The sequence below is a fragment of the Limanda limanda genome, chromosome 3, assembly GCF_963576545.1.
Source record: "Limanda limanda chromosome 3, fLimLim1.1, whole genome shotgun sequence".
NCBI lineage: Eukaryota > Metazoa > Chordata > Actinopteri > Pleuronectiformes > Pleuronectidae > Limanda > Limanda limanda.
Genome location: NC_083638.1, coordinates 1,845,624 through 1,871,091, shown reverse-complemented (window position 1 = coordinate 1,871,091; position 25,468 = coordinate 1,845,624). Strand labels below are relative to the sequence as shown.

The 25,468-nt window shown below is 40.5% G+C and overlaps 2 protein-coding genes across 2 annotated transcripts in view; both read left to right on the top strand.

Moving 5' to 3' along the window:
- Positions 1–759: 759 nt before the first annotated feature.
- On the top strand, positions 760–13,281 carry LOC132998794 (up-regulator of cell proliferation-like). The gene is made up of 3 exons (XM_061068539.1): positions 760–766; positions 6,981–7,040; positions 8,601–13,281. Exons 1-3 carry the CDS (start codon positions 760–762, stop codon positions 13,268–13,270), a joined length of 4,737 nt encoding a protein of 1,578 aa, XP_060924522.1. The 3' UTR covers positions 13,271–13,281.
- Positions 13,282–19,639: 6,358 nt separating this feature from the next.
- The window catches only part of LOC132998092 (ras association domain-containing protein 7-like), a 50,687-nt gene continuing 44,858 nt past the window's right edge, over positions 19,640–25,468 (top strand). Inside the window, exon 1 of the mRNA XM_061067585.1 lies at positions 19,640–19,746. The gene's annotated coding sequence lies outside the window, so the exon portion shown is untranslated. The remainder of the gene's footprint in view (positions 19,747–25,468) is intronic.

The following is a 25,468-nucleotide window of genomic DNA, read 5'->3' as shown; positions in this document are numbered from 1 at the left end:
ATTACATACCATGACACAATAAGCAATTATCAATTCTGTGTTTAATTCTTACCCAGCTGCGGCTGGGGGCAACTTGCTATCATCACTGACAGATTCAAGCAAGAGCTCTGAAAAATGAAATCACATTTCCATTTATACAAGTTTGACCCCTCCTCAGGAGAATATGGTAGACCAATCAGCTCTCTGACCAGGCTTACAATACAATGGATTCTGCTCAGACTCAGGGGAGGCTCTAGGTGTGAATATCCTGTTTTCCAAAGACCCCCGTCTCTGGTCTGTCACACCCAAGAGCCCATCTGCTCCATCTCCTTCAGTGGCCCCTGCTGTGAAACCCTTTGTTCACACTGGATTGAGGAGGCCAAATCTGAAAGGCTTCCAGGAGCAATATGCATAGTGTTACCTTGAACTTAACTCTTGCTAAAAGTCTTGAATCACTTGTTTGTTTCATTATACATATCTTAATACAGAAATTCCCATCACAATAGCAATTTAAACAATATAATGGGCAAAACCAGTGCATGGAAACAAAAATAACTGGATTTTGTGTGTGTTTGTGTGTGTGTGCGTGCTCCTGTACAGATATCTTTGTGAGGCCCAGTTGGTGACATTTTGACCCTCAACTAAGACAAAGTGACATATTTTCCAGATGAGAGAGAACAAGAGAGAACCTGTTGTTCCAGTGCATCAGATGCTTTCGGTTCTGCTCGACTAGTATAAATAGCAGAGCTGACACGAGCAGCCGCACACTCTCCTAACACCATGTCAGGTACGTTTTAGTTTACATGCTGGAAACTTAGTTCAATGATTTGATTGATCTGATTTGAATGTCTGATATTAACAGTGGTTCTGAAACTAGAGAAATGTATTTTTCTTCCAGGTTCTGAGGCACAAGGGAGTCAAGGAAGACAAGGAGAAGACAGACCATGTCTACGATGAACATGGAAGAATGAGCGCTTGCAGGTAAATTCCTATGAATACTTACATGCATAATTTTGTGCAATATCAGTTTATCTATGATAAGAGGACTTTGAAAGATCTGGGGTCTCATTTATAACCGTTGCTTACGCACTGTCATGCATGTTCGTTTATCCTTAAATATGAGAGAAGCCGATCCAAGGTTTTGGTTCAATCAAGTGTTTTATGGAAAATACAATGAAGTGTTATTCAGAGCTATTATCCTTATCTGGCTACCAAGCGGCAGAAATAAATCTCTGCCTCTGTCTCTGTCAGTCGGTCGATCTTTGACACACTCTTTCTCCTCTCTTTTTCACAGACAAACACACTCCTACTCACACTAGTTACTTTACCTCTCAAATTTATATAATCAATAACTGCCCTTCTTCTTTTGAATCAGACAAACCCACCTTTAAATAAAATACACAACCCAATTGGTTTTACAAAACTAAGCCAGATTCAATCCTCTCAGGTCTTTGTGTCCTGATTGATAAACCAGATAAGCCAGCCAAGTTTTTTACATTTTATATACAGCCTGAGCACAGAAACCCAGGAGAAGTAGGGGGGGGGGAGAGAGAGATAGCAGAAAAAGGGAAACTCCCTTTGTTCAGCCTCAGTGACCTGTCACTTATAGCTTCTTTACATAAAGTACTTCATTTTGACAAAACAATTCGAGCTCACATAATAATAAAATATTATGATCTTAGCGTCTTTAAATGTTTAGGCTCGACACACGCAACGGTAAAGTCTGTGGCCCAGCTCCAGTCTTGTCAGAACAGGTCCTGGTGCAGACTCATCATATTTGATTACCTGTGTTGCACGGCGAATTTTAAGCTCGATCAAACTTTGCATCTGGTTAGTTAAGCATGGTCCCGTCAGAGCAAGATGCCACGTACAGAATTACAAATTTTCACAGCCGTTTTATCTCTAATCCAAGGGTCGATCCAAAAGCTGTGTCTGGTTTCAGTTAAGCGTCTGGTCTCGTCATAACAGCGCTGCGCGTTCAGCTCACATTATTTTCACGGCTCCCTTCGTAAAATTTGCTTCAGGCTCGATTCAACAGTGCATCTGGCCCGATAAGCACCTGTCCCCGTCAGAACCAGCACTCCGTCTCCAGATCCCACTGTAATCCTGCTACCTGAATCTCTATCTTTAGGACCGATTAAACAACAATGTGTTTGGCTGTTTGGTTCCTCACTTTCCTAGTGCAGGCTAACCCCTTCCTCCAAACCACACCCTAACTATTTTAGGTTGCAATGTTTGCAAACTGTTGTTTAAATCGTCAGTTTATGGTATCCTGCGCCAAGATCTGGGACTCCTATTTCATTCTCATCACTTTTCATTGTCCCTTTTCATGTCCCTTTATTTCATTCTCATTTCCTCTGGTTCCTCATATCACTTTTCATTGTATCTCAAAACACACAGAACTTTATTTATATATTTTTACCTCCTATTTCCTCTCCGCATTCTCATATCTATAACAATGACTATCTAACTAATACAGAATTTGTTTTAACTGGTTTCTGCGTACCTTTTTGTTTGAAGCTCCTATGAGAATGCGAAGAATCGATCGGAGCAGCCTAGACCTTGAGGCCTGCTGTCTGTCTAGTCAAGATCCTCCTCAGAAAAATGTCATTTAAAACCTCTCATAGGATCACGGCCGGGGTCACCAAATTGTCATGCGTGTTCGTTTATCCTTAAATATGAGAGAAGCCGATCCAAGGTTTTGGTTCGATCAAGTGTTTTATTAAAAATACAATGAAGAGTTATTCATAGCTATGGATAATTATCACAGACTATGCTAATTAAGTTAGCATAGGGAGTAACAATGGCCCCGAACAGCAGGGGTCTGACATAATTATAATAGTAGATTTGATGTGATTGGTTAGAAAATATTGGAGGGGTGTCACCGCAAATCACTTTGGATCTCCCTTATTGGTCCAGCCGCAGTCCTACGCCTCTTGTCACCGAATCCAGGAAGTGACAGGGAAACAGCTCTCCGTCATGCTCCTACGCTACTCTGCCGGTTGCTAGACAACTCTATCTGATGTTGTCTCCTCCCCTGGCTTTGAGTAGAAATATGTCAAGCTCCAGCCATCTTGGCTGCACCAACTTAAACATAACAACTCTCTCGTCCCTCTTATCAAGACAGCTGTGAGACTGACCAACAATGTGACGCACACACATTCTAATTTGTAGATTAAACATTAGGAAAACAAAAGGTTAATATTAATGATTTTGTATAAGGTCTTATACCTGACTCAAACTGCTCCTACCTCCCCTCCCGCTTTTATTGCAAAGAGTGAGTGCCATTGTAGTTGGAGAAAATATTATTGTGTTTTCTGTTTCATCAAAACAATCCTGACTGTGTAAACAATCGGAAAAACTGAACCCAAAGCAAAATACAGAATCAAGTCAACACAGTCACTCTGTCTGACCTCCACGACTTTATCAGACAGCTTCTGGAACTCTATGTGAGGTTAATGCAGCTAAGGACAATATGCTTTAATATTAAAAAGTGAAGTATTAGAACTAGTAAAAAGATTTTATTATTGGCACTAAACAGCAACGGTTATTAAATTCATTAGTATGAAGGCATTACATCTAGCTAAAACTGTCTCTAGCTTTATTTGGTTGGGATTTTCTCAGCACAGAGAGAAACTAAAATTTAGAAATCTCAACAGCACAAAGCAGGGCCTGAAACGTGCGTACGCCACTTCTCACGCAAACTTGACGGGAAAATTTGCATCTTTCCACTCAAACTCTGACCCATGCATACGAACGTTTTTGAGACGGGAAAGTGGCGACACAGATGTGAGGTGGTGAACTGTTTTTTGATCGACTTCATCATTTACATTAAAACCAACCGCTTTAGTTGTGCTTGTGCAACATATCTGTTCCACACAAACCATTTAATACAAAAATATATAAAACAACTTTTCGGCAAATTACGTTCAGATTCCATTAAATAGGGAACTTAAGGAGACAAGTTATCAACAGGTTTTAATAATATCTTTAAACACTGTACGTGTATCATCAGAGTGATCTCCAGTGGAGATCACTCACAAGAAATTAAGAAACTTTCCAAATAGTATCACAGAGTGGAGGTGAGGATCTACTGAAGTGAAGTAATACGTCCGATGCTCTAAATCATAGGTCACCAACAGGCGGACCACGGTCCGAGTCCGATCCCAGAAGCCGTCCCGTAGGGACCCGGACCTAGAGCCAAAACAGAAGGATATTATTTTAAACCTGACAGGGCGCTTCAATTTGTAAACGGCACAGCTTTTGTAGTCTTTACGGTAGTTTAGCAGATGAGGAAACGCACAGACCAATTGCATGCGAGTTAAGCCATCCCACATGATACTACTCAGCCAATCAAGTCTGTGCAGTCCAGGCGGTTAACATTGCGACTCTACAGTGCAGACAGATGAGAGACGGTAGATAGAAAAAGAAAAATAGCGATACCGGTAGAGAAAACAAGGGAGAGAAACAGACGAGTGAGACGGAGAAAGGGAGAGAAACAGAGGAAAAAAGTGGGGGAGTGGGATATAAGAGGGGAAGAAAGTGAATCTAAAACTGTTCAATTGTTAGGATGTGATGAGATTTATTATCTGTAAAATTGGTGGAGACTTTTGAGTCAAGAAAAATTGAAATTGCTTTTGCTCCCTTTATTTTATTTTTCTGAAGTTAAGCCCTTTATTAGAACATGCACAATTTTCAAATAATTTATTTTATCTTATTTGGAAATGCAGCCCTACTTTTATTTAGTTAATGAGAGAAAATGATACATATCTGCAATCATATATATTTTCAGTTCTATGTTACGTGACAATAAATATTGTCAAAAAGCTTTTTGAATCGTACTGAATTCATTTGATTTGCAGTCAGTTATTGAGTACATGCAGATATTGATACAACTACTAGACTACTTAAATAAATATCACACTAAACAGTGAGACATTATGATCTTACGGACCTTTTCTTAAAGATATTTTCTCTAACTGGACCTCTTTTGATTTTAGTTGAATACCCCTCCTCTAAATATATGAATACAGCCGTGACACGGGTGCGTGATTCTGCGTGATGTGTGCACGCGAACGGAATGAGGAGGAGGAAGCGAGGGTTCATGGCAACCCATTGGTCAGCAGCATCATTTAATGATTGAAAGTGGGCGTGTGGAGGGCGGACTTTTGAGGCTGATCCACGTACGAACGTTTCCAGTTGGACTGTGATTTATAAAGTGAACATTGCGTTCAGGTCTGCCCCTGACGGTTTTATAAATCTAAATTTTCTTCCAGAACTTACTTTTCAAACTGATCAGTAGGTGGCGCTATGACCCTGAACTAAAATTTATATATGGATGTGTTCAGGTCAGGATTGTGATCATAGGTCAGTAGTTCAGAGCCGGTTGGATAAAGCCGAGTGGATTAATAAAGTACTTCCTGTTTCAGTGCGAATCAGTAGGTGGCGCTATGACCCTAAGGAAATATTGACACATAGAGCTGTTCAGGCTTGGACTCTTATCATGAGACAGAAGTTTGGTAGTGATAGGACAATGCAGAGTGGAGTTTTGACAACATCGTGTCCTTTGGCGAAGGTTGATCCTTTGCCGCACCTCAATGTTGACACGGTTTGAAGAAATGTCACAATTCTGACCATGATCCAATGACTTGACTGAGCTCTTTTGAGCTGTATATTATAAAGCAGCCAGGAGCAGTTCATCAAAATATATTACATGTCACTTCCTGTAGTCAGCAGGTAGTGCTGTGATTTGAATTAATAATTTCTGTGTAGATGTCAACAGGCCGGGACTCTTGTCTTACACGTCTAGTTTGGAGTCGATTGCACTATGTATGTCTGAGATACAGAATATTGTGTTTTGATGGCGTGTAATCAAACTTTTACGCCACGCCACGATCACACCATCTGATGAAAACTCGAAATTCGAAGTAGCTTATATCTCCATCTTGTTGTGAGGACACTCATGTCCATATGAAGTTGATCTGATCCTGAACGCTGGGACAAATACTTCAAAGAAAAAATTTAGATACGGCCAAAATAGCCACTAAATCCAAAATGGCGGGCTTCCTGTTGCGTTTCTCCCATTTCATCTTTAGACCCTTTTTTTTGTCTGGTCATGATAGCCCCAGATAGGACTTTTGTGAAGATCTGTGAAAGCAAACTGAGGGGCTTTTCCTTAGATTGCGCTGTTGAGACATTTTGCCACACCCATTTCAAATTACTCCAGAATACAATTACTTTTTGGGATTTTGAATTTTCTGCAGACTTTGGTAAGAATTTGAGCATCTCGGTCTGAAAAATACAACCCCTCGAAAAACAATAGGGCCTCCCACCGTCGGTGCGCGGGTTCTAATTAAATAAATATATAAGCAGAGGAAATGATCAGGAGTAAAACTCCATAGCTCGCTGTACATTCCAACAAATGGAAAACAGGAACAGCAAATTACTGTTGTAGAAACGTACAGAGCTTCAATCACTTACATCACACCCAAGATATTTTGGCTTCAGTTTTTCACAATGGGAGGAAGTGGAGACATGTCTATCTTTTCATAATGTCAACTGTCACCACAAAAACTCTTTTCAGTACAGGTCACAGATTAATACAATTCTCTGTGGGCAGTGCAGGTTGACTTTCATAACAGGCTCAGTGGGTGCAGGTCACACAGAATCTTGGTCCATCCATACAATACAGGACTTCTTTAAGAAAATGACAAAAGTCACAATACGATAGATAGTTCATTAAGAAATATTTTTGTAGTTACGTACTGAACTTTATTTGACTGTTTTGACTAGCAACAGGTTCAAATAAACACAATCTGGGTCAGTGCTGCAAGTCGGACAATTAATCTTTGAAATGGACAAAGTGATTTGTGATTTCCACCTGTAGTTGGTAACCAAAACTAATTCAATTCTAAAACATCTTGGCCACAAACTAATCCAAAAATAAAGTCTGTAAACAATTGTTCTGTAAAACTTACGAGTTAATATATATTTTTCTCCAGGTTTTGACGCACAGAGGAATAAAGGGAAGGCTTTGACCATGTCTACAAGAGACCCAGAATGTGAAGAGCATGCAGGTAACTCATTCAACTTTTATTTGTGTATGGACACAGAGAGCTTACAAAGCAATATGTTGAGATCTCTATGCTTGTTGCGTGAATGGGCACAAAGCTGTAGCTACCAAATTTATACTGAATTCTGTCCTCCAGCTGAGGACGTTAGAAACTTGGGTTAATTCTACAAAGTAGACGATGTGCAGGATGATGGACCAGTGTATCAGGTCCTGTCTTATAATGGTAGTAACAATATGTGACTAGAAGCTGCTGGCCCACGTCCACCAACATCTTCCAGTCTCTGGCTTGCTCCATCTCAACAGGAATGGTCAGATGGAGGAGAACCTCTCTGTTCCTGTTCCCCCTCACAGACAAAAGTTTTCCTTTGAACTGCGTTTGATGTTTTGGATGTCAAGGCATTGGTAGCAGTTATCTTTGTATTTACATTTCATTTAAATGGTGCTTTTATCCAAAGCGACACATAATAAGTGCATCAATCATGAGGGTAAACACCCAGAACAACAATAATCAAGCAAGTACAATTTTCTTCAGGTAAGCAAAACTACAAAGTGCAATAAGTAAGTGCCATTTAAGTGCTACTACATTTTTTGTTTAAACTAAAGTGTTCATTTTTGTATTCAAGGTATAGTTGGAAGAGGTATGTTTTTAGTTTGTGGTGGAAGATGACTTTCTGATGTCATTAGGGAGCTTGTTTCACCTTTTAGGAGCCAGGACAGCAAGCAACAGTGTTTATTGTTGCTGCAAGGCATGTGAGTACCTGGTTGTGTCTCCACGTATACCTACTTTGGGAGAGACGTATTTTACAACCAGCGAGGATGAGGGTAGCTTGAGTCGAGCGTAGTGGGCGGGATGGATCTTCGTTCAGCCACTGCTGTAGGTTGGGTGAGGGTGCTAGCTTCCATTCCCCACCGGTCCTTCCAACTGATCCGTCTTTTCTCTATGATTTCCCATCTCATCCACTGCCCCTGTCTTGCTTGAGTGACGGCCTTCACACATCTTGCTGCCTCTTCCTGATGCCAGATTTCCAGGACTACCAATTGTCACCGCTCTGAAGGAGTTGCCTTGTTCCACAGGAGACTACTCTGACCTCGGCCCAAACCTGCGCTTCCCTGTTTAACGTGACCCACAATGTCAGTGTGATAGAGTGCTGCTTTTACCTGTTGGTTGCTTCTATTGGTTTCCATTTCAGTCCTGTTGTCAATTATGGTCCAACAGCCCGTATATATTTGTCTCTGGACTCTGAGAGAGTCTCCAGCCTTGTTTTGGTGAATTTAAACTTCTCTACAAGACCTGAGAGAGGCAGCTCGAGGATGACATGTCCCTTCAGGCCGATGTTGCTCAGACATCTTGGGATTCCTATATGTAACAATAAATAGTTTTGGTTTGATGTGAATTAAGTCTTGGCTCCGAGATGTTATTCACAAGAAAGATTTACAGTATGTAACACTGCAAAATAACACATACCAAAACAATCAACTATACATATACAACCAATAGGTGGTGCCAGTCGTGAATTTCTAAAATGTATGTTCTCTTTCTCTTTGACAGCCCTGTTGAGCTTTCTCGTCAAACTTGGACTGAAGGACTTTTACCCCAACAAACTCAAACAACAGTCTCTCTTTGAGATCAACCAAAACAGTATTGAGGAAAAAGAAGTTTTATCGCTGGAGGAAATACCCTTGAGTTTCCTCAGAAAACTGTTCAAAATAAATGCAGAATGCAGGAGCTCAATACAATCATCAATCAGGCCAGAGGAAAACATTGAAGAAGACAAGGATCACTCTGATGAAGACAGCGTTGATGATTCTAGAGATGATGAGGTTAACCCCCTCGACCTCATAGTCGCTCTCTTCCATTGCGCTGACAGCATCCTGCAGCAGGAAATGGCCCTCAAGATGTCAATGTGCCAGTTTTCTCTTCCACTGCTGTTGCCCAGCGGCAACAAGAGTCAGTGTACCCTGATGCTGTGGGCTCTGAGAGACATCGTCAAAGAGTGGCGTCCACATGATATGTCTGAATCAAGAGGGTTTGTTGAAGACAACATTGTCCAAGCAAATATACCATTCTTCTCCTTTGTGAGGCTGAAGAACAGTAGTTTATCCAAGTCCCAGATCTTGAATCATGTCCTCAGCAGTGGACAACAGAACTGCAACATCTTCATACACAGAGATGTGGAGGGGGGGGCAGTCAAAAGAGAAATTGCAAATGGCCTTGTTGAGGTTTGCTGGTACCTTCCCTCTGGCGGGGGAAAACTTGACATTTTTCCTGAGCCTACTGCCTTCGCAAATTTGCGAGGGGGCATTTGTGAATCACTCACACAATTCAACTTTCTCTTTCAAGTATCAACAGCTACCTTTGTGTTTCTAGACAGCGTTGAAGAAAGTGAGCACAGGATTCTATCTTCTCTTCAAGATGTGAAATCCAAACTCTTCTTAGTCATCAATCGAAAGGGAGGGAATGACAGTGAGGAGATGATGTCTGTGAAGAGATTGGTGGATGAATTAGGTTTACCAAAGAACAGAGTAAAGGTCAACCGCAAGAGTTCAAATGTGGCAGAGATCTCAAAGAAACTTTGTGAGGTCATCAAGGCATCCCTGTTAGATGTTAAAGACACCATGAGCATTGAAGATATGGTTGGAAAAGCTGTTGAACTTGGTCTGTCTGTGGACGAAAGCAAAACTGACGCACAGAGAAAAGCAGCTGAGGAGATCATAGACGACATTGGAGAGCGAAGTATACTAGACTATAAAAAACAAAATCTGAGTTTGCAAGGAGCGAACTGGAAGAGGTTGTCAAAGTTAGAAAAGGAAGAGTGTCGCCTGAAGACATCTGGTGATTCTGGCCTTGAAGAATATAAATGTAAACTTCAGGAAGAAAAAAGACAAATCAGACAAGAGCAACAAAAATGTGACGCCTCCAAAGGAATGAAGAGTTTCATCAAGTGCTTATCGACAAGTGACAGAGAAAAAAGAGATATTTTCCTGAAGTGGATGAAACTGAAGTTTAATACACATTCACGAGTCGAACTCTCTAAGTTACGTCACAAATTCAAAGAGCAATGCGAGAAGAAAGACACCAAACTCATAGCAGAGTTAGACCAAGCTTTGGTGGACAGCTCTTTAGGAACAGAGCATTACATGAGAGACATGGGACTGATCTACGAGTTCTCAACCAGCATCTCAACAACAGCTGATGAAATATCCCAGCTCCCTGGTTTGGCAGCTGAAATGCTGCTGGATGGATATCCTTTAGAGCTTTTGGACGGAGATGCCTCCAACGTCCCAGAGAGATGGGTGGCTGACGTACTGATGGAGCTTCACAAGAAGGTTGGACAGAGGAGCAGACTGTTGGTACTGACTGTGTTGGGTGTTCAGAGCACCGGTAAGTCAACGCTCCTCAACACCATGTTTGGTGTGCAGTTTCCTGTCAGCAGCGGCAGATGCACAAGAGGAGCTTTCATGCTCTTCCTCAAAGTTGGAGAGGATTTGAAAAGCGAGTTTAACTGTGATTTTATTGTCCTCATTGACACAGAGGGTCTTAAGGCTCCTGATCTGGCACAACTAGAGGACAGTTACGAGCACGACAACCAGTTAGCAACCTTTGTCATTGGCTTGAGTGATGCCACCATCGTCAACATCGCAATGGAAAACGCAGCAGAAATGAAAGATGTCCTGCAAATTGCAGTGCACGCATTCTTGAGGATGAAAGAAATTGGAAAAAAGCCAGTTTGTCATTTTGTTCACCAGAATGTTTCATCAGTTTCAGCTCATGCCAAGAACATGACAGATAGAAAACATCTCCTGGACCAACTCAATGAAATGACTCAAATCGCAGCTGAAATGGAAAATAAACCTTCTATCAAAGAGTTCACGGATGTGCTGGACTATGACATGGACAAGAACAACTGGAACATCCCAGGACTCTGGCATGGAACTCCACCAATGGCCCCAGTGAACACAGGTTACAGTGAAGCTGTGGCAGATTTCAAGAAAAACCTTTTGCAAACAGTGAAGAAGGACCCGGGCAATGAAGTGTCTCAGATCCCAGAGTTTCTGGAATGGATGAAGAGTCTCTGGCAGGCAGTGAAATATGAGAACTTCATCTTTAGTTTCAGAAACACTCTTGTGGCTCAAGCCTATGACAACTTGTGCAAAGAGTTCAGTCAGTGGGAATGGGAGTTCAGAAAAGAGATTCTGACCTGGCAAGCACAAGCAGAGGTAGAAATCTTGAATGCTGACAATGAATCTGAGGTAGAAACTTGGAACAGATTAGTTAGCGGAAAAAAATCTGAGGTGTCAGACAAAATAACAGACCAACAAACAACAATGAGGAAACAAATCTCCGACTACTACAAGTTGAAAGACAAACGAGTTAATCTGATAGAGAAATACAAAGTGGACTTTTTAAACAGTGTCAGATGCCTTGCAGATGAAATCAAACATTCTGTGTTGGCACAACTGGATTGCATCCTTCAACTAAAACTAAGTTTAAAAAAGGTTCAGGACATTCAGAGAGAATACAGAGTTGTGATTGAACAGAAGGTCATGAAGCTTCTGAGTGACTGCAACGCGTCAACTCTCACTGAGGAAGAGCTGACACAAGAGTTTGAAAAGATGTGGGCTGAAGCCACTGGAAACGTGTCCGGCCTGAGAGAGCGAGACATTGCAGCATGCATCCTGAAGCAGCTGACAAAAGACTTCGGTAATCATAACGTCAATGAGGCTTTGAAGAAAGTAACAGACCTAAAGGAAATGGGGACAGTTCCGTTTAAAACTAAACGTGATCACGTAGACACTGTTATGGAGAAGTTCAAACATCTGTTGAAAGGAGATTTGCAGAGCGTTGCAGACAGAATCATTGACTCTTGTACAAGGTTTGTACGTGATAAGGTAAAGACCGATGGAGATTACCAGGACTCTTTCACAAAGGATCTTCTCGAACAAATTGATGAATCCCTTAAACAAGGTAACAACCATCACACAACAAATATACAGTTTGAGATCGACCTGAAACTTCACATTTGTGGCATCGCTTCAAGGGAATTTGTCAAAATGCACAAAAGATTCTTGTCAGATAATAATCCTCACACTCAGCTGGAAAAGTACAAGACTCAGTACCTGTCAGATTTTCTTGCTTTATACAAAAAGGAAGATCACTGCCAACGCAAAGCCAAAGGTTTTGTCCAGTCTTGTATCAAACCTGCTGTGAAACAGTTCATCTGTGGATCTCTGGGAGTAAACATTGTGGATGACATTCTGACAGGTTCCCATTCAGCAGAGTACGGTTCTCGCACAATCTTCCAGTACAACATTCAGAAAGAATTACTGCAACAGGAAGACTTCAAGAGTTTTGTCAGGTACATTGCTAACTATGAAATATATGTTAAGGATTGGATATTTGAGCACATCCTGCAAAAGATGTCAGAGGACAAGACTTTGTGCAAACTGAAGAACAACAATCTACAAGTCATCGACAAAAAAATATCAGAAGCGATAGATCGGGCAGCAATAGGAGAGGATGGTGCTCCGCTGCCAGATAACAAGGAAAGCATCACAAAGCTAATCAGCAACATGCGCCAACATTTGATCAAAGACATCTCACTTTCAGTGGAGGCTGAAAAAACCACCTTGTTTCAAATCCAAAGCTCATGTCATTCATTCATCAAGTGTCTCAAGGACTCAATGAAGGAGCTGAAGGACCAACTGGAAGAGGAGTTCTCAAACTCTGATGACATCACTGAGACTCTGAACAAGCTTCCAATCAAACCACAGGATCTGCTTTTCAAGAGAGTGTTTGGTTGTGGACGACAGTGTCCATTTTGTAAGGCTCCCTGTGAGGCCGGTGGCAAAGATCACAAGCAGCATCATGCAGTCATTCATCGGCCAAAAGGTCTTGGTAGATTCAGGTGTGAGTCAAGTAAGAAGCTTGTTACATCACTGTGTACAACTGACGTGCACAGTGATCGTGTATTCAGAAACTCAGACACCAAAGGGGAGTGGCATCCTTACAAGAACTACAACGAGTACTATCCAGACTGGATCATTCCTCCAGACTCCACCATAGAGGCATCTGACTACTGGAAGTACGTCCTGGTGGAATACAATGAAAGATTTGCTGAAAAATATGAAGCCAAACCAGCTGATGTCCCAGAGGCCTGGAGGAGACTCACAAAGGAACAAGCTCTGAAGGGTTTGAGAGACGCCTTCAACATGAAGTGAATAAAGTACAACTGAACACATCAGGTAATTCAGTCCAATTTAATATGCAACAATAGATTATTAATATTCACTTGGATGAAATATTATCCTTTCTCAACTATTTTTTGACATAGACTCTGGAAAATGTCCAGACTTTGTTCAAGGATTTGTTTTCTTCCAGTTTCACATCTTACATTAGAAACGTCATCAACAGGCCCGCTCACTTTCTGTGAATGTTCTGGACATTTTCCTGCTGTGTTCTCACATTCTCTACGTTCTCACTTACAGCCTCTCCAGAAAGTCTCAGTAACATGTCTGGACCTCCGTGCAGGTCTGAAAGCAAATTCAGAGAACTACAAGTCTTCAGTCTCATTCAGCTTCAGGAAAAATTACTATTTTGGGGGGAAACTCTGCAAGAGATTATTGTTTTGTTAGTTTATGTTTGTTTTACTCTTGTTAATTTTTTTGTTGTTAATGTGACTAAATAACCAATTTGTTTCAGTGAAAATGAAGAAAGAACAACAGAGTTAGTTTGGACCTCTGTGCATTTTCTTTTCTTTACGACTCTTCGATGATTTATTTTTTGGTAGTTTTTTTTACGGTGTCAATAGTCACTAGCCCTCGAGCGATAACATAAATAAACGAGAAATGTCAAAATAAATGTATTTATGTATATTTTTTACCTGTATTTTTGTTCCTTTTTGTTGCCGTATGTTTGTGCATATGATGAATTATCTTTTATATTACACTCCGTAGTTCAGGGCAGAGAAACAGATGTGCATGGTGATGTGGATGATGAAGTTATGAATGTATTATCTCTATGTATGTAATGACTTTAAAGAAAACAATGGTGATGGACAATACACTAAGACCATGTGATGAAATATTCAGTAATATACGGCCATTTATATCGTAACTTTTAAGTTTTTTAAGTTTGTTCAAGCAAATATTGTTATTCACATATTGTTAAGGACTAACTTTATATTATATTCTTCTGATTAAAATGTGTTTTTCCATTATTTACATGCTCCTTTCTAAATGACAAGTACAGTTCTACCACAGACAATGATGATGATGATGATGATGATGATGATGATGATGATGATGATGATGATGATGATGATGATGAAGCACAAATTTTCTCTGTCAGTTTTTAATTTTTTTTTTTTTTGCTTATGTTTAGATTTCGACTCAATAAGCGAATGACAGTTGATAATGTGATAATTTACAAGCTACAATAAATGATGAGTCAGTTGATCTCAGTTTGTGTTTGACCTTTTCTGATCACAAATGATTTTTTGCTGATAGTTGCATAATGAGTAAAGATATTATGTTAAAGGACATATGAAATAAGATAGTAATATGATAAACAATGTTTTGAAATAAAGAAAATATCAATAATTTAATCATAGATTATCAAATGATACCATGAAAACCATTTTGGTTAGCTTTCTGCATTCAGTCCTTATCCACTGTAGATGCAACATGGTGGGACACACAGGAAACTCTGCAGCTTCACATCACTCACCTGCCACTCGGGTAAAACAGCCACAAGGGGGCACCCAAGGCACATCTCCAATTTATCCAATCAGCACAGGCCACAGGGAAACCAGCTGAACACACACACAAACACACACACACACAACTTGCCTGGAGTGTGACAATGTGTGTTGTTAATTCTGTATTTTAATTCTACACTTTACTGTAACTGGCTTGTTCCAACCATTTCTGACCCTGTCTTGTTGATGATGAAGAGCAGGAGGCTTGTTCCTCAATTTATTATCTGAATGGGATCAGAATATGTACTGTATATTTGTACTGTATATATGTATTGTGTATATGTACTGTGTCTACAGTACAAGGGAGGGCGCCTTTAAGCCAAGGATACACACAAGTCAAGTAGAATCTTAAAAAAAGTATCCACCTGGAGAGTGACTTTTATTATATATTTTTTTATTTTATTTTATTTTATTTTATTTTATTTTATTTTATTTTATTTTATTTTATTTTATTTTATTTTATTTTATTTTATTTTATTTTATTTTATTTTATGTGTGTCTGTAATGTTGTGTTCTCTTGTCCTGTGTTGATGCTTCAGAATTATTCCTGAATCCTCAAACTCTTATATTCTGTCACTTTTATAGTTTGTGTTCAGAGTGAAGATAGAAAACTTTGTGTTCATCCTACCTGGTTTATCTGCACTGAAGATTTTATACTCAATGTTTTACATCTAATTAAAAAGAATCTTCTTTAACACTTTTCACCTGAGTGTTTTAATGGATATCTATGAGTGTGTTTAATGTGGTGCAGCTTCTTAGAGCTGTTGGGCCGAGGTGAAAACTTTGATCTAAATGTGAAACGTAGATTCAGTAAGAAAGATACAAGGAGATGATCAATAACTTCCTCTCAGGACGATGACAGCACAAAACTCAAAATCCTACTGTAACTGTCAGCAAAACCGGCCAGTTTATGCAGACTGTTTTATTCTTTTATTTTAGGGTTGGGATATATATTGTTCTTATGTTCAACTACGGTTTGGGTTATTTTCAGTTTTATTTCGTCGTCTTTTACACGTAGCGACTCCCCTCGCATAATTACCTGCAGCAAAGGAGCGGACGGTTTTATTCGACACACCTGATCCCTCGTTTCCGCCCCAGTGCAATAAAATACCTGCCGTGAGCCCGGAACAGATAGGAGCGGAAACCAAACCGGACGCCAGCTTCGTGGAACTTCTCGGACCTAAGAACCATCCAAACACCAATAGCTTAACACCCCTCGCCAAGCGGAACGAGGTAAGGAAGCTGGTCCCATTCACTTTGCTGCGGGTAGTGCGGAAGGGAGTCGCTGTCACTCTAACGAGTCAGATGTGTCTCACGTGGCGATTTGTTTGTTCATTGTATTTTAATGTTCGTATTTGGTTTTAATGATTAAAATCTTTGTAACTTGCAACTGTCATTACAGTTTTACGGTGCTACTACGGCAAGCCAGATGCAAAAATAAAGAGCCGTGTACATCAGTCAAGAGACTCAGAAGTTTGTGTGGAGAAGCGGGGGGCCGTTACAGTAAAACTCGTGGCTACACCGAAACGTCTTCCTGACTCGTGTCGTCACCCGAAGACACAAAACTTACACATCGACCGTCAGGCAAGACCGGATTGCGCATCACAGCGCACGCACTATAGATGCTCTGAGAGACATGTGTATGGAAGTTGAATGAAGCTTTTCACATGTAAATACAAAAATGTTGTGGACTTTCCTGCTGTGTCAAAACTGATCACAAAATAATAATGATGATGATTATAACAACCAATGGTAAATATGTGTCATGTTGCAACATTATTTATTGTTTGTTTGAGGAGCGTAATCACTGTTTAAATTGCCTAGGATAGCTTGCTCAGCATATTTATAACGCATCCTCTTTTGTTTGTGCCTGTCAAGCCTTTTTTCCTTTGCTTATAATATTTATGTTGCATCCGTTTTGTACTGAAACTCTTGAGTATTCAACTGTTTGTAAATGTCTGGTCAAAGAAATAGCAGTTACTAAATTAAAGCGACTACTGGCAGAGGTTCGATTCAGGCACACTGCACATCACACCTAAAGATTAAGGTCCGAAAGTCAAATTAACAACGCAAGTAAAATAAAATGTCACTTAAAGCAGCAGCAACAAGTAAATCAGTTCCCATGCATCAAGACAGACCAGGCTCACGGCAAAAAATAATTCCTGAGAACATCCGAGAGCCGCATGAAAATATTTTTTATAAGGCCTATGAGTCCTGGAAATTGTCAGCAAGAGAAGTTCGGACTGAATTGAAAAACTACTGCTCTCCAGATGACCTCGACAAAATCCAACACAACATTACCACAAAACGTGACGCGGTGCATCATCACTATGAGCCACTCGTACGCAACCAAACCTCCACTTCAGATATCGTTGGTAAAATGGACACCTGCTCTGCTCTGACCGAAGAAATCCTTGCTCTTGTGAGTAATCGCAGAGACATCATCGATAGCAACTATAACGAACGAATTGAGAAGGAGAGAGTGAGAATAGTGCTGAGTAAGGAAGAGCATGGCTCCATCTTTGGACTTACCAATACTGAAACCGCATTTTCAGAAACATCACAGAACTCAGACCAATCAAATGCAATTTCCACAAGCTCTAGCAAACGACAAGATGCAGAAGCAGAACTCGCAGCCAAGCAAGCGGAGGTAAAGGCAACAAAAGACATTCTAGCTCAGCAATCCAAGCTCAGAATACTGGAAGATGAATGGAAACTTGAAGAGGCGGCCATGTTGACTGAATTGGAGCGGAAAAGGACAGAGAGACAATCAAAGCTAGAAGAGGAAAGAAGGAACCTGCAGCAGCTTAAGGCAGAGAAGGAAGTCCAGGTAGCAGCTGCTAGAGTAAGAGCATATAACAGTTTCGAAGATGTCCACCAAGATGGGATGAACCATGAATCAGTCGCTGCTCACCAGGAGACCAGATATGAAGCTCGGCTAAATTCAAATGAGTTACCATCTCAACCTCGACTAGCACCTTTGCGAGCAACAACATCTGAAGATACTGTCTCTCTGGCCCAAGCAATAGCAAGCGCACTAAGCATAAATCGCTTGCCTGTACCTGAGCCAGAAACATTTAATGGCGATCCTTTGAAGTTCACTGATTGGAAGATGTCTTTTACAACCCTTATCGATCAGAAACCTCTCTCACCAAGCGAGAAGATGTATTATCTAAAGATCTACCTCGTCGGAGAAGCCCGCAGAGCAGTGGAAGGGTTCTTCTATAGGAACTCTGAGGACGCATATACAGGCGCCTGGAAAGTACTACATGAGAGATACGGAAACCCTTTCCTTGTTCAAAAGGCCTTCAGAGACAAGCTCGCCAGATGGCCCAAAATCAGTGCGACTGATCCTTTAGCACTGAGAGATTTTACAGACTTTCTCCAAGGCTGCTCAGAGGCAATCCCACACGTTAAAGGTTTGACCATCTTGAACGATTGCGAAGAAAACCACAAGCTACTTCAAAAACTACCTGACTGGATTGTACGAAAGTGGGGCCGAATCGTCGACGATAACCTGTATAAATCGGGGGATTACCCCGATTTCAAAAGTTTCACAGCGTTCCTGAACAAAGAGGCCCGGATATCTTGCAACCCTATCACCTCCCCACATTGGATGAACTTTAAACCCACAGTCGAGAAGGAAGCCAGATCCCTCAATACAACTGCCCAATTAAAGTACACCACCCGAGATGCACCTGAAACGGCCGATTATAGGGGAAGACCCCCATGTGTGGTCTGCAAAGATGAAACGCATGGCATCGTCAGGTGCCCTTCTTTCTCTGCGAAATCTATGGAAGACAAAAAGGCATTCATCCACGAAAACCGCCTCTGTTTTGGTTGCCTAAGGAAGGGACACATCAATAAAGACTGTAGAGGGCGACATTCATGTAATGCCTGTGGTCGTAGGCATCCCACTTGCCTGCATGAGGAGTAGTTGAAAGGACCAGGGGACGCGACAAATAGTTTAAACCTGTGGCATATAGATAAATATCGCGTACATAACACTTCTTGATATTTTAATTGAAAGGGCCATTAGATATCTTCAGAAATCCTGTATAGCACAGTCGGGTGAAATGTTTATATCAGGATTTGGTGGGAGTGTAACTGTCAGCAAAACCGGCCAGTTTATGCAGACTGTTTTATTCTTTTATTTTAGGGTTGGGATATATATTGTTCTTATGTTCAACTACGGTTTGGGTTATTTTCAGTTTTATTTCGTCGTCTTTTACACGTAGCGACTCCCCTCGCATAATTACCTGCAGCAAAGGAGCGGACGGTTTTATTCGACACACCTGATCCCTCGTTTCCGCCCCAGTGCAATAAAATACCTGCCGTGAGCCCGGAACAGATAGGAGCGGAAACCAAACCGGACGCCAGCTTCGTGGAACTTCTCGGACCTAAGAACCATCCAAACACCAATAGCTTAACACCCCTCGCCAAGCGGAACGAGGTAAGGAAGCTGGTCCCATTCACTTTGCTGCGGGTAGTGCGGAAGGGAGTCGCTGTCACTCTAACGAGTCAGATGTGTCTCACGTGGCGATTTGTTTGTTCATTGTATTTTAATGTTCGTATTTGGTTTTAATGATTAAAATCTTTGTAACTTGCAACTGTCATTACAGTTTTACGGTGCTACTACGGCAAGCCAGATGCAAAAATAAAGAGCCGTGTACATCAGTCAAGAGACTCAGAAGTTTGTGTGGAGAAGCGGGGGGCCGTTACACCTACTGAGATTAAATGCTTTTAATTACCTCCCACAACTGAGCGTCATCACTTGTCAGGCGGTGGATCCAGAAGAGCTGCATTCCTCAGCTTCACTCCTCCCCCTGGCTGCAGTGTGTCGGTAGGAGGAGGGTTCGAGTCCCAGCCGCTCTCCAGACTGAGCTCCTGACGCTGAGGAAGATCATCAATGAAACTGAGAGAAGCTCGAATCCACAGGTGAGTGTTCCATCTCCTCTTTAACTGCCCTGTCACACGTTTGGAAGGAACAGAGTCAAACTCAAGGAAATGTTTTCACTGCTGATTTTCTGTTTCCGAGATAAACAACAGTTGATTTGTTTGTGGACATATTTCATTTCATCAGTAAGTTCATGTGTCTTCATTCATCAACAGGACCGTGTTGAACATGATGTCACTGGAGCTTCTTTACTTCAATGACAAAAGTACTTGAATGAGGTTAAAAACGTTTTGTGCAACAGGTCACTCATAAAACCCTCAAATTATAATTGAATCACTTCCTAAGGAAATTAAAATATTTTCAGTTAATTCACAAGTGCAGCTGCATATAGTTTGTTTTTTATGATTCCTGGAAATCTAGGTTTCTTGTGTCAAAAAAAAGCAAAAGGAAACAAAATTGTTTCAGATTTTGTATTTAAGTAAAACAGTTGTGATTTGGAGATAAAGATTTTCAAAAGATTTTCAAAGATGACCATTTTTTTTCATCAGCTTCCAGGGTTTTGAGGATGTGTGTTTTTTTTCTGAGTGAGACTGATACTGAACGTGGTTTTGAACAGTGGAGAATAGTAAACACACCGCTGAGGTATGTACGTATGTGTGGGTGGAGTCAGAGTCCTGCAGGAATGTCAGCGTGTTCTACAACATTCCTGCCTTCAGCAGATCTGTGTGTGTTCTGCTGCAAACACAACACACACACACACACACACACACACACATTTCAAACTTCAAACCTGTGGGGGCTCTTCTCACGTCAGCTCCAGTCACACATGCTCATCAGTTGTGAATGTTGTGTGTCCTCTCCAGGTCACAGTTCTGGCTGCTGGTGAACTTCACTCTGCACAATAAGCTGTTATCTGCACACAAACAATACAAAGTGACAGAATATAAGAGTTTGAGTATAAGACAACACAACATTACAGACACAAAACTTTACAACAGGCACTGAGTTCTCTGAGAAACCAAGGACAAAAATCACAATTTTAAAGAAAGTGAAAGAAAAAACTGTTGTTTTCATCTTGTGCCAAAAGTTATTAAGAGAATTAATAGAAACTTAAATAACAATTTTAAACATCAGTAGCATTACCACCATTTCACTCAAACCTTTCTGTAATTTTACAAACTAAACAATGAATCAACTTTTGAAAGAACCAATGGAAAATGTGGCTGTTTTTCCTTTCGTCTTTTTTCATGTATCTGTACTTAATTAATTCTGCAAATGTCTGTACTCTCTACTTCATTTCATTTTTACAAAGCATAACGTAACAGGTTCACATTGATTTATATTTTTAAAAGTAACGAGTAAGAAGAGGGGAATTGTTTCACTGATCCAATCAGAGTGGACAGGCAGCGTTAGACCCCGCCTCCTGCAGCAGCAGCAGAAACACTCAGTGTCTTCAGTATCGTCTGTATTCTCCTTGTATTAAACAGAGGCCACAGTTAATGGTGTAGTTGCATTAGGGAATAGGCTACACTCATTAAGTCCTTTTATAATTAAAAAAAAGTATTTTCAAAAGAAAGTACTTTCTTGTACTCAAGTAGACAAGTTAATATTTAGTTTCACTTGAGAAGAGCTTAGCCTTTGTATTTGTACTTTTGCTTTAGTAAAATATTTGAGTTCCCCTCTCCAATGATCTTTAGAATGACCACAAACCTACACTGTCTCAGTAATAACATGTATTATTATATACTTTGGTTCCAGTGCCAACAGTCAATGTTTCAGGTGATCAGTTTTGTCAATTAAACAACTTCAGGTCACTTTTTGGGGATTTCAAGCTTCAGCTGAGTTCAGCTGATAAACATAAGTACTCAGTTAATGATCAGAGTTTGGTTCACCGAAACCTGGAGTGTCAACAGTGAGAGTAAAGAATGTTTGCTGATGTGTCAGGTGGTTTAAAAACAGGCGTCTGTTTGTCTCGTGGTCTCACACTTGTCTTTTTGTTGCAGACTGTTGTAGACCTGGACCCTGACACCATGAGAGAGTGATATTTCACACTGGTCTCCTCTCTCTGGTTTAATCGCAGGTTACTGCACAGTGTGAGAAACATTGAGCCGTTTACTACCTACTGATTCATAACATCACCTAAAAAGAAATACCACGGTTTCAAATGTTCTACTTTATATGACCCAACAGCATATGTATATCATCTAATCCAATCACTTTCTATGTATCACGTAGCATGAGATACAGCGCCTCAGGTTCTACACATAAAGACTGACTTCATAACTTCCCTCATGTTTCCCTTTAATGATAAAAACTTGTGTAAATCTTAATGAGAACGTTTTGCACAAGAAATTTTACAAGAATCTTTTAATCTAACAGAATGTACTTAAGGCAGCTTTACAACATGCATCTCTCAACTTTAAGGATTTCTTAAACACAATTATTTTCTCTGAATAAAACCTTTACCAAAAACATAATCAATCAAGTTCAATCAATCAAGTTTTATTTGTATAGCCCACATTCACAAATAACAATTTGTCTCATAGGGCTTTAACATTGTGTGACATCCTCTGTCCTTAACCCTCAACAAGAGTAAGGAAAAACTACTAAAAACCCTTTTCACAGGTAAAAATATGTAGAAACCTCAGAGAGAGCCACATGTGAGGGATCCCTCTCTCAGGACGGACAGAAGTGCAATAGATGTCAGGTGTAAGAAAACATCATCAGGATTTTTAGCAGCATCCATTAGGCTAAACATTTTTCAATACTATGTGTCAGGCAGTCCCGCTGCAATCACAGTCTCTGGCCAGCAGCAAGACCACGATCCAGCATCAGGATGGATCCACTATAATCCACAGTCATTGTCCACCGCCGCCAGTTAGAATCCATTATCAGCTGCCGCCTCGGTCGTGGTCCCTCATCATCCGATGCCAACGCGACAAAGGATCCTCCATTACAACGACGATCAGCTGGCACGATACAGAATCCACCGAACTGGATCCACCATTGCGACCTCCGACACGCGATCCACAATCATAATCCATGGTGCGGCCACAGCTGTGGCCCTGCATCCGCGGGCGCTAAGGCACAGAAACTCCGGGAAAGGGGTCAAGTTAGTAACATGTACTGATCAGATAAGAATTATCTTGATGTGATAAATATGGAGAAAAGGAAGGAGAAGCAGGAAAGAGAAGCTCCGTGTGTCTTGTGTCATAAATTCCCTGTGCGTCTTAGCATCATCAGGGGTTTTTGCCATTTAATCAAATTTGGAACATCGCACAAATTAGCTCTAACTATAAGCTTTATAAAAAAGGAAGGTTTTGAGTCTACTTTTAAACGAACAGAGCGTGTCTGCCTCCCTAACTGAAAGTGAGAGATTATTCCACAGCAGTGGGGCTTGATGGCTAAAAGCTCTGGCTCCTACTCTACTTTTAGAGACTTTAGGGACAACAAGTAAACCTGAGTTCTGGGATCGGAGTGCTCTAGTAGGTTGATATGGAACTAACATCTCTTTAAGGTAAAGAGGTGCCATATCATTAAGGGCCTTGAAGGTGAGGAGGAGAATTTTAAATTCTATTCTAGATTTAACAGGAAGCCAGTGTAGCGATGCTAATACTGGAGAAATGTGCTCTCTTTTCTTAGTTCTCGTCAGGACACGTGCTGCGGCATTTTGGACCAGCTGCAGAGTCTTTAACGACTTGCTGCTGGAGCCTGATAATAATGAATTACAATAGTCCAGTCTCGATGTAACAAAGGCGTGGACTAGTTTTTCTGCATCTTTTTGCGAAAGGACATGTCTGATTTTTGAGATATTACGCAAGTGGAAAAACGCGGTCCTAGAAATTACTTTTAAGTGACTATTAAAGGACAAATCAGGATCGAAGATCACTCCCAAGTTCCTGACTGTGTCATTGGAAGCAAGGGCAATGTCATCTAGCGCAGCTATATCATTAGATAATGTATCTCTAAGGTGTTTAGGGCCGAGTATTATAACCTCTGTTTTATCTGAGTTTAATAAGAGAAAATTGCGGGTCATCCAGGTTTTTATGTCCTTGAGACATGCTCGAAGTTTAGTTAATTGATTACTTTGATCAGGTTTTATTGACAAATATAACTGGGTGTCATCCGCATAGCAGTGAAAATTTACCGAGTGTGTCCTGATAATGTTTCCTAGTGGAAGCATATATAATGAGAATAAAATTGGGCCGAGCACAGACCCCTGTGGGACACCATGGTTAACTTTGGTGCGCACCGATGACTCATCATTGATTTGAACGAATTGGGAGCGATCAGCAAAATAAGATTTAAACCAGTTTAAGGCCGTTCCTTTAATGTTAATTAACTGTTTTAGTCTCTCTAATAAAATTTGATGGTCAATTGTGTCGAATGCTGCACTGAGATCTAACAGAACGAGGACAGACACAAGTCCCTGATCTGAAGCTATTAGAAGGTCATTAGTGACTTTTGCCAGGGCTGTCTCTGTGCTATGATTGGTTCTAAACCCAGACTGAAAGTCTTCATATATATTATTTTCCTGGAGAAACTCACACAGCTGATTGGCTACAACTTTTTCTAAGATTTTAGATAGGAAGGGGAGATTAGATATTGGCCTGTAATTTGCTAAAACCTCTGGGTCTAGGGTGGGTTTTTTGAGTAGGGGTTTGATTACAGCTATTTTAAAAGACTGTGGTACATAACCTGATGATAATGACAGATTGATTGTGTTAAGTAACGAATTATCTATTAGGGGCAGAATTTCTTTAAGTAATTTAGTTGGAATCGGATCTAAAATACAGGTTGTTGGTTTAGAACCTGAGACTATTTTGGTAAACTGATCACGGGTGATCAGAGAGAAGCTGTCTAAATAATGGGAAGGATTCTCAGCCGTTTCTGAGATCTCTATTGTTGGGAGGGTATTAGTGCCAATTGAGGGCAGGAGATGATTGATTTTATTTCTAATAGTTAGAATTTTATCATTAAAAAAGGTCATAAAGATATTGCAATTTAGGGATCGAGGAATACTGGGTTCGGTGGAGGTGTGACTCTCTGTCAGCCTGGCTACAGTGCTGAAGAGAAACCTGGGGTTGTTTTTATTCTCTTCTATTAGTTTTGAGTAATAGGCAGCTCTTGCTTTGTGGAGAGCCTTTTTATATTCTGTAACACTACTCTTCCAGTCTAGGAGATTTTCAACACTGTTGCTGGAGCGCCACTTCCTTTCTAATTTTCTTGATATTTGTTTCAACTCATGTGTCTTGGAATTATACCACGGAGCTAATTTACTATGTTTTACACATTTCTTTTTTAGAGGCACTATTGAGTCTAATGTTAATCGTAATGAGTCTGCAGAGCTTTCTACGAGGTGGTCAATCTCAATAGAGCTCGGGTTTTTAAAGAATTTGTTGTTTATGTCGACGGATAATACGGGTTTAAATGTAATCGGAATTATTTCCTTAAATTTAGCTACAGCACTATCAGGTAGACATCTAGAAAATGAGTTTTTTATTAGTGGCATATATTCAGATAGTGAAAAATCGAAGGTTATTAAATTATGGTCTGATAGTACTGGATTGCGCGGAAGTACTGTTAAATGTTCAATTTTGACACCGTATGATAACACAAGGTCAAGTGTGTGGTTACAACAATGAGTAGGTTGATGCACACACTGACTAAAACCAATTGAGTCTAGTATTGAAATAAATGCTACGCTCAGGCTATCTTTATTATTGTCAACATGAATATTAAAGTCACCAACAATAATAATTT

Bases quoted from the DNA above. Each gene is read 5' to 3' on its own strand.
- LOC132998794 (XM_061068539.1), top strand. The intron at 7,041-8,600 runs GTGAAGAGCATG...TCTCTTTGACAG, and splicing joins GTCTACAAGAGACCCAGAAT to CCCTGTTGAGCTTTCTCGTC.